We start from the raw sequence: 10,493 nt of genomic DNA, 5'->3' as shown, positions 1-10,493 counted from the left end.
ACTGTACCCCTCAAGGCTAAGAAATCAAACATAGCTTTTTTGCTCACAGTTTGCCCACAGACCCATTGGGTCTCTCTCACTCACTGTGTCGCCCTCAGACTCTTATCTGGAATGTCTTTGGAATCCTCTCTTTAGGAATGGTTATCTTCAACCCCTTTAATTCCCAACTTTAAGGTGGAAAGAAGATGTGTTTTATGTAGTATGATGAACAAAATGGAAGTCTATGAAGAGAGCAATTCTGGATTGAGATTTTGTTTTTGATTACAAAAAGTATGGATATATTTAATCTATGTTTTATAATTTAATTGAAAAATAATTTCCAATTTCTCGCTGTCTGACCTCTGTTTTTAAAAATTGCATTGGTTTTGTGTTTGCGTTCATCTGTGCAAATCTCTAAAATAAAACTCTCTTATTTATTAAAACCAGAGTCTTTTTTCAGTGCGTACTGGTATACATAGATGGAAAGAGCCCCTTAAGTTACCCACCTCTTGCAGACATCCTTTTGAGCTAGTAATTCCCCTCCCCTAAGTACCAAGGAGAAACTGACACTGCTGGTGCGGGCCCCAAGTCCCCCCACCTTTTAGGGTAACAAGATGATCTTTCAGGGAATATTATAGACCATAACCTGCATTTTACTTGCTCCATTTTGTCTTCTACTTTCCTTTTCCTTCTGACATTTCAAAATTTGTGTTAGTAGAAGTGTGGTTTTCAGTGGGAATATTGTTGTGCCGCATTAAATTAAGATATAAAAATTCCATGCTTTTTGAGCAATTTAATGCTGATATCTGCAGTGACATCACAAGGCGGTGGTGCAATCTGCACTCTATTGGGCCCTCTTCCCACTGTGAGGTGAGAAGGGGCAAAGATCAGAGACAGCCAAATGTGTCCAGTTTTACTTTGCTGCAGCTGTGAAGGTCTCCTCATGAGGAGGCTGCTGTTGTGGGAAAGGGAAAGGGATGAGCATTATCTTTTGGCTGCTGTCCCCCCTCCCCCTAGCAGCCTTCTACACTGGATGACACCGGGGTAGGGATGCCACCGATACCTGGTGACTGCAAGTTATTGGAGATGGCTGCCTAAATAAGGTTGGAGCCAAGAAGCAGCAATTTAACAGCTTATATACTGCTTTTCAAGAAAACTGGAGTCTGTTTTGAAGTTTCCAGGTAAGGATGGTTGAGAGATTCCAAGGATGTACTATGTTAAAATATTTCAGAGTCAAGCACTCTCTTATTATTATTATTATTATTAACCTTTATTTATGAAGCGCTGTAAATTTACACAGCGCTGTACATGCAATCTTTATAGTTAGACGGTTCCCTGCCCTCAGGCTTACAATCTAGAAAGACAAGACACAGAAGGAGAAGGGGGTGGTGACGGGAAAGGGTAAGAGGTCCAGCAGTTCCTCTCAACCTCCGAGGCCTGGACCAAGGCAGATGGACTGGAGGGAGGGCTTGGCTTCATAATGGAAGGTTAATCATTATCCAGGGAAAATACATACTCACAAGTAGGATAATACATATACAGTACATAGCAATACAGGAAATGGATCGATAAACAGCCAACAACAGAACATCAGATAGTAAGCGACAATTATGCGATGTTCCATTGCACCTAATTTATATATTTGAAAATAGACATTTCAGAAACACTGTAGAACTTCTGTACTTTTTCTTCACTGATCTTGTAAAACTCTGTTCCTAAAATGTAACCAAAGAAAATTAGAAAGGCAAAATGATGTTATGTAAAGTGATTATTACCTTTGAACCTCACTTTAAAGTGTAGGCTAACTGAAATACAGCACAATAAAAGGTAGTTTTGTGTATCAAGCAGATGGAACAATTACTTCACCCATCAATCAAAAAGGTCTGCCCCATTTTCTCCAAGATATTCAGATCATTATGGAATATACTTCTAAAGGTTTCACTGTGTGCTAATGTTCCATTGTCACTAAGCAACAAGGAAACTCTTTTGCTCACTTAGCAACATCATTCCTTTCCTGGTCTGCTGTTTTCTTACATTAATATTTTTAAATGTACAAAAGGAGATCCTGGCTTTTCAATTGTGACTCTGTGCTTTTTGCTGAATGATCTCTAATTTTATAAGAGCTGCTGGATACAATCAGAACTCCCTCTAATTAGAAACAATATTTTTAAAAAATTGTGATGGCTTCTCAGGTCACTGCAAAACAGTTCAGTCCTCTTCCAATGGATTCACTTCACAAGATGCATCAACAACAGTATGAAGGTCTGCTAAAGAGAATGTACATGCCATTTGTGAGGGGACCAGAAAATAGACATTTATTTCCCAGTTTCGGCAACAAGTACAGCGGTGCTTTTCTAAAATCTAGTCCTATTATACCTCCTGAAGATAAAAGCTACCTCTTAGCTCCACACCGAGATGATGTGTCAGTAATTAACCCTTGCTCAGGATTTTTGAGCCCAAGAGCTGTAGCTGAAATAAAAGCATATCAGCAAATCCCATATGGAGAAAACATTGAAATACAGACAAGTGACAAAGATGTGCAGTCACAACAGGGGACACCTGTCCCACACTGGACAGGCCAGATTACCAAGAGAAGATCCTCATTACTATTAGAAGATGTAAGCCAGGACCAACAATGGAACACTAGAGCTGTCCCAGATATTTCTTTCAGGGCCAAAATTGGAGGTAAATTGCATTACTGTTGTCATTGCTATAATTTGATAGAATAAATTATGATTAAATTAAAATACAAGTGCCAACCTTAAACATGATAAACACAGGGATAAAGTACATCTTATGCAGAATGTAATGCAACTGCCCTTCCTTTACCAGCAAGCAAAGAGGTTTCTACCATGGGTTTTCTGGGTGATATAGCTGCATTCTGGAAGGATTTATTCCTGACATTTTGCCTGCATCTGTGGCTGGCATATTTGGAGGGTGGTGGCATGGAAGTGTGTGGGATATATATACTTGTGTGACCCTTGCTTGGGAGGAAGTGATCTACATGTTAATCTGTGTGTTGAATGGCAAGGCCTCAGGGTGGGTGGATATGTGTGTCTATTTAATTTGCAATCCGTTGTCTGTGGAAAAAACCCCTGTAATGACTGGGCCACCAGTCGAGGACTCCTCTCAAACCACAAAGGGTTAAGCTGGGGGGAAGTACATGCTAACGAGAGCTTACATCACATGCTAATAAGAAGTTACATCATATCTGACCTAAGGTCTAACTGGCCAATCAGTAGAGATGGACCGGGGTTTTCAAGAATGTTCTATCAGAGGGTTTTAAAAGGCCCTGAGGCCATGTGGTCTTTTTGTCTTTGTCTTTGTCATTGTTTTGGAAGCCCAGCTGGTAAGCCTGTGACAAAAGGCAGGCCTAAGGGATGCAAGTTGAGCTAGGCAATGTGAGCCAGCTCCTTGCATCCAAAAACCCATCAAGGACTGCAAATCCCATCTCTGTGTGAGTAGGTTATGAAATGTGTTAGCTAGTGCGTCTAGGCTTTTATTATGTTTATCTTTTGGCTTTGTTAGGAAGGATCTTGTTAGGAATTTTAATTAGCTCAAATATAGCCGAGAGGTGGCCCTAACACCACCACATGCCAGAATAGGGTACCGACAACAGCAAAAGGGGAGCATACACACACGCACACATTCAATGCTCCAGCAGGGGAGGGGTGAGTTTGGGAGATAGGTTTGAGAAAGGGAGGCACCACTAGGGAATACTACCTTAGAAATCTTCTCCGGGAAGTCTGATGAAGCTTGGATGGATAGTGTATCATGGCTGCGGAGTGTGGGGGAAGAGGGCCGCGGGAGCTAAGAGTAGTTCAAACTGGTGTGGACCAGCTTGCAACCTGGTGATAGCACAAGGAGGGTCTGAAAACCCAGGGTTCTTAAAGGCGAAACGTATCTGGAGGCTAGAAATATTTGCTAGACAAAGGTGTTGACTGCTTGGGCTTTGTTAAACTGAGAGCAAGTAATGTGTTCCACAATGCATTTAGGTCTGGACTCAATTCAGAGGGGCATCCGGCTTGATTACTAAGTCGTTAAGCTGATCACTGGCTCATCAGGTGTGAAGCCAAGTCTATTGTCTTACTTGGGTAAGCAGTGGCGATTCTGGTTTGGTGACTCCCAAACTTTCTATGGAAAATTTCCAATTCCATCTTTTTCTGGGAACTCTGCCTCTGCAAGGTGAGTTGCCTACGTGGTCTCCTCGCTTTTGGGTTAATGGCGGGTCCTTTCTGGGGTCAGTCAGGGGTCATAGCATAGACTGTATGTACCCAAAATTTTATTAAAACCAAACTTGGTAACAGCTTGCCTGAAATGAACATCTTGTAACTATGCATTCTGTACCTGCAGGGCAAGGAGGCCTTGCATGAATGATATCTCATTGCTCTATTCTGTCTACTTAGAATAAATACCTTTCTTTAAAAGTATCTGCTGTCTCTGTACTCCTATACACATGCCTTAGATTGGTTGTGCTTGCTTAGGTTAGGAAGGGAAGGAACTTAAGTCCTTAGCAAGTCCCAGTGTGTGTTAAGGGGAGTTCATTGGCGATTCACTGGGTGGTGGCAGCTTGACTAGAGGATTTAAAGGGGTATCATTTAGCTCAGCAGGGAGTGGGAACACAGACCCAGGAGACTCTAGGGGAAATTAAAGGGATCCGCTGGGGCTAAGGGACAAGAAGAGGGTGGCTGTTTGGCTGCTTGGGCCCCAAGGATCATCACACCCCCTGACCCTGGGTGGTGTTCATTTGAGTGTACTGAGTTTTTATTTTTGTGTTCTTCTGATTGGTAGCCAAACTTGATTTACTTTCAGCATTTCTTCTTTCCTGTTGAAGTTTTCCAGGTGTTTGTGGATCTCAATGCCTCCCAGTGCATTCTGACCTGGTAGTTGTTGGCATTGTCCAGAATTTTGGTGTTTTCAAATAGCATTCTATGCCCAGATTGGTTTATGACATATTCTGCTACTGCCAATTTTTTGGGCTGGCTCAGTCTGCAGTGCCTTTTATGTTTTTTGATTCATGTTTGAACGCTGCATTTAGTAGTACCTATGTAGACCTGCCCACAGCTGCAAGGTATGCGGTAAATTCCTGTGGCTGTGAGAGGGTCTCGCTTGTCCTTCACTGAGTGCAGCACTTGCTGAGTTTTTTTGGGCAGTCTGTAGATCATTTTGTTAGGAAGGATTGAATTAGGGGAATTTAATTAGCTCAAATATTACAAGAGGTATGTCCTAACAATGCACGCAATGGGGTTGGGTCCCTATGTGTATACCAGAGGTCATCTAGTCCAACCCCAAGAAACAGAGACTCAAATGCCAATTGCATTACAATTAAAAAATTAACATTTATTAAAGCCACACAACCAAGGGGGATCACATATTCACACACACATTCAATGCTAAAGGAAGGGAGGTGTGAGTTCGGGAGTAAAGGAGAAAGGATAGAGGCACCGTTGTGATATTTACCTTAGGAGTCTTCTCCAAAGTGACGGATGTGAGGGATGGTGAATGGTGAGACACGGCCATGAGAATGGGGAAAGAAAGTAGCAGCCGTGGTGGCTAGGAGCTGAGTTCTGGCGGGCAAAGCTAACAAGAGACCTGGTGACAGTGAGCTTGGCTTCGCTCAAGCGATTTCAGCAGAGCAAGATGCTCAGGGAACGCAAGCTTGGAGCAGGTTGCTCTACAAGCTAGGAACTCAGGCTCGGAACTGAATCTACAAGCCCACTGGAGGGTTGGAAGAGGGGTCCTTTTATACCCCTGAACATAACCTCAGGCTATGGCAGCCTGGCGAACAAAGGCTTGATGACTCCATCTTTGTTTAAGCTGAAACTTACACAATGGATACACAAAGACAAGGTCTGGCACTTTTCAGGGGAAGACAAATATCTAGATGACAGAGCTGTTAAGACAATCACTCGCTCATTGAGAAGGAGGCTACCTCTATTGTCCTCTCTTCTTTGGGTAGATTGCAAAACTTGTAGGGCAACTCCCAGAACTGCTTGCTTAAGGTTTTAAAATGTACTTTTTTTCCTGTGGCCAAGCCTAGCAAGCTTGCTGGCTACGTGGTCAGCTCGCCTTTGGGATAATGGCGGCTTGCGATGGGGTCAGTCAAGGGTCATGATTTTTGATCGCTTGGCACCCAAAATTTATATAAAACCAAACTTGGTAACAATTTGGAGATTGTGTTTCTTCCTCACTTTACTCATTCTCAAGTTCCAATGTCCCTAATGGCTGCATGGCAGTGTGCACACACAGCAATTGGGAACAACATGGGTTGCCATCCACAGATGCTTAAATCTGCAATTGGCAAGCCCATGGATAGCAAGACTCTAAATTACAAGACTATGAGCATACATCAACAATAAATTCTATATCCATAACCAACGGCAGGCAGGCAGGATGGAAGGGAACTAAATACAGACTGCCTCCCAAAGAGGAAAATGCCTCACGAGGCAGAACAAAGTGAGACATGCTATTTCAATTCTGTGTGTCTAGTACATGTGTACACATGTGCACATGCACATACACACAAAGATGCCTTGGAAGAACATGCCTCAATGATGCTGGAAGAAGACAGCTGCACAAAGCCTCCCAAGGTGTGATGGCCTACAATCTACCTTGCACCCCTGATAAGTTTGAGAGGTCCCTGTTTACAGTTGAAGTGGACTGTTTCTTCTTATTATTTTGTGTTTTTATATTTCATGCTTTAAATTTTTTTATTTTTACGTTACTGCTAGTCCAATGAGCTAGTCCAATACAGATATCATCAATAAATAAAGATATATTAATTGATTTACTTAAGTTTTACTTAAAGATACTTAACAATTGATTCCTGGATCTACTTAATTTTAATCATGCCTTTAGAAAATAACATGGAACCCAAGGTGTTTTAATAGGTTAAAACAAAAATACTGCTATCGATGCAGCCTAAATTGCATTGGCCCTTTTACCTGCCACACCACACTGTTGACCTGTGGTTTACTAGGACTCCTAGACCCCTTTTAGGTGTTGTCCATCCTGCATCTATTCATTTCATTTTTCTTCCCTAAGTGTCTTATAAGTGTCTTATATTTCTCTGTGTTGAAATTTATTTTGTTAGCTTTGGCCCAGCATTCTAATCTATTCAGGTCTTCTTGCTCCTGTTGTCTGAGGTATTAGCTACTCCTCCTAATTTGGTGTCATTTGTAAATTTGATAAGCATTCCCTTTATTCCTTCATCCAAATAATTGATAAAGATGTTGAATAGCAGTGGGCCCAGACAGACCACTGTGGTTCCTATAAAGTACAAGACAACATCACAATGTTGACTCATCTTGTAATTTACAGAGGCACGCCTCTGGTCACTTCTTTCTAGGATGAAAAGCAGCCATTGCTGAGTACCCTTTGGGCTCAGCTGGTCAACCAATTACAAATCCATGTAACACATGCTTTGTCTAGCCCACATTTTACAAGCTTGTTTGCAAAAATGTCATGGGGAACCATGTCAAAGGCATTACTGAAATGAGATATGCCAAATGCATAGCATTCCCTTTGTCTACCAAGATGGTAATTATATTTAAAAAGGAGATCAGATTAGTCTGGCATGACATATTTTTGAGAAACCCATGTTGACTTTTTGTGATATGGATATGCTTTCTAAATGTTCACAGAGTCTTTGTTTAATGATCTGCACTAGAAACTTTCCTGGTATTGATGTCAGACTAACTGGATGAGAATTGTTGGGAAGCTCTCCCCCCCCCCCTTTTTTTTAAAGATGAGGACAATGTTTGCCCCCCTCCAGTCTCCTGGGACTACTCCTGGTCTCCAGGAATTCTCAACAATTATTCCCAATGGCTCTGAGAATACATTTGCTAATGCAGTTATTAATCAGAAGGCTATTTAAATAAAATGTTCTTTACCTGCTGCCAAAAGGAGAGGTGTGTTGCAACCTAGCCTACCACAGGATGGATTTCCAAACTCTGGGAGCATCTACCTACATGTCCAACCCCCTGCCATGCAGGAAATCACAATCAAAGCATCCCCGACATATGGCCATCCAGCCTCTGTTTGAAGACCTCTAAGGAAGGAGATTCCACTACACTCTGAGGGAGTTTGTTCCACTGTCGAACAACCCTGACTGTCAGGAAGTTCCTCCTAATGTTGAGGTGGAATCTCTTTTCCTGGAGCTTGCATCCATTGTTCCGTGTTCTAGTCTCTGGAGCATCAGAAAACAAGCTTGCTCCCTCCTCAACATGATAAAAGTGGGACCAAGAGAAAAACCCTCACCTGAAGATCTTAAGACTTGAGCAGGCTGATAACCTTGATATCAAGAACAATATGAAGAGTGACACATTCTTCTGCTTGTGTTCTCAGCAACTGATATTCAGAGAATTTCTCAGTGTATCCTTTGAATTCTTTCCATATAGACTCAAAGGTGTTATTTACTACCAAGGATAAAAAGGCACGCCTTTTTACTCTCCAATATGAGGAGCAACCATTAGTTAACACTGTTTGATTATTCAGTCAATTAGAAATCTGTCTAATAGCAGCACCAGCGTGACCAGACAGCCTCCTTTTCCTGGACAACTCCTACATTTTAACGTTTTGTCCAGGGATGCAGGGAGAATTGCAAAATGTACTCCATTTTGAGAAGGGTCAACTTTCATCGAGCCCCCTTTCTTGCCAGACCTTCCCCATGGGCTCTTTGCCATTCACAGCTGCCTTTCCTGCTGCAGCTGCACCTGGAAAGGAAGGGATAGAAGTAAGAATGATAGGGAGGCAGAAGCATGGCTTGCCACTATGAGCAAAGGGGAGCCACTGAGACTAGAGAATGGAATAGAATCACAGAACTGTTACTTTTTCACAGATATTCACTAGTCACAGTTTGGAACTGTGACTGGCTTGAAGACTAAACTGTGATTTTCAGTGACTGTGATTCATTCTGTTACTGAGCTCCAAACTGTGATATTCGCAGAACTGCTACTTTTTCTGTGACTGTGATTCATTCTGCTACTGAGCTCCAAACTGTGAACTGCTACTTTTTCTGTGACTGTGATTTCATTCTGCTACTGAGCTCCAAACTGTGAACTGCTACTTTTTCTGTGACTGTGATTCATTCTGCTACTGAGCTCCAAACTGTGAACTGCTACTTTTTTCTGTGACTGTGATTCATTCTGTTACTGAGCTCCAAACTGTGATTTTCACAGAACTGGCTGCTACTTTTTCACAGATCACTCAGGAAGCACTGAAATAACAGAAAATCACTGATTCAGTCCTTTGTAGGTAAGGTGCTTCCACCTTCCAGTCACAAGACAGAGTAACTACTACAAACAATTCTGTGATTCTGGATCAGTAGCAGCAGTATCACTCTAGTGTACAGATCACAGAAATCACAGAAAATCACGGAAATCACAGAAAATCACAGTTTTGAATCACAGATATTTTAAAATCACAGTAACAGTTTTCACTGATATCTGTAAATCACAGTTATTCCATTCACTAATTGAGACAGGCAAGGAGATGAAGTGTTGAGAGAGAAAGTAGGGCACTAGGCTGGTTCAGTCTGCTGGAGCTGGATGGAGCAACAGAGGGGCCTATTTGTGCCCTGCCTGGGCTGGGAGGCAGCCTTGCAGGGAGGTGGGGTGGCCAGGTGATGGGAAGGGAAAGATGGAGCAGTAGTGCTGCTGCATACACCTCCTCCATCGCTGGGCCCTCTGCTGCCACTATTGCTGCCTCAAATAAGTGAGCCAGGCAGCCAGAGAGTGCATGGGCAGGAGAGCCTGGCTCAGGTGCACCACTTGAGGAAGGGCTTCTCCTCCACCCTTTCCTCCTTGTCTTGGTAAGGGGGCTCCAGAGCTGGCAACAGTGTGCTCTAGAGAGGTCTGGTGTTGCCACAGCTACTTCCTCATGTGTGAGTTGGGACTGTCAGAATCCACCTTCAGTTAGGTGTTCAGGGGGTCTTCTGCCAGATAGATAGATGGGTAGATAGATGGTTAAATAGATGGATAGATAGATGGTTAAAGGGAGGGATAGATAAATGGATAGATAGATGGGTAAATAGGGTGTCTTCTGCTAGATAGATAGATAGATAGATAGATAGATAGATAGATAAATAGATAGATAGAGAGATGGATAGATAAACCGACAGGCAGTCAGACAAGCAGACAGATAGATGGATAGAAGAATAGACCGATGAATAGATAGATAGATAGATACATCACCAAACAGGCAGCAACATTGGAACGAGGGGGGAAAAGGTTCCATGGGGAATGAGCCGGATGGTCACGTAGGACAGGGCAGCAGGTAATTTATGAGGGGCTATTGAGAATCTGAGCCCAATCCGGTATACAGCCTTAGATCTCGGCGCCATAGGAAAGCCAGGAACCAAATGGTCAAACCCTCCCTCCTTACTTTTACAGATCAAAGAAAGGGGTTTACATCAAAGGGAAAGGTGCTGGGAACCAACTCATTGGGAGGGGCTGGAGGGAATCTTAAGGTTCTGATTCCATTCTGGGTCTTCAGTTTTGGCAAAGACGTGGCAA

General features: G+C 42.7%; 1 protein-coding gene across 1 annotated transcript in view; it reads left to right on the top strand.

The window, feature by feature from the left end:
- Positions 1-2,159: 2,159 nt before the first annotated feature.
- Positions 2,160-10,493, top strand: part of SPATA48 (spermatogenesis associated 48) — an 83,717-nt gene continuing 75,383 nt past the window's right edge. The window contains exon 1 of the mRNA XM_042473591.1: positions 2,160-2,664. Within this exon, the coding sequence (XP_042329525.1) occupies positions 2,160-2,664 (505 nt within the window). The remainder of the gene's footprint in view (positions 2,665-10,493) is intronic.

This window comes from Sceloporus undulatus, chromosome 6 (genome assembly GCF_019175285.1).
Source record: "Sceloporus undulatus isolate JIND9_A2432 ecotype Alabama chromosome 6, SceUnd_v1.1, whole genome shotgun sequence".
NCBI lineage: Eukaryota > Metazoa > Chordata > Lepidosauria > Squamata > Phrynosomatidae > Sceloporus > Sceloporus undulatus.
This window is presented reverse-complemented; position numbering and strand designations above follow the sequence as displayed.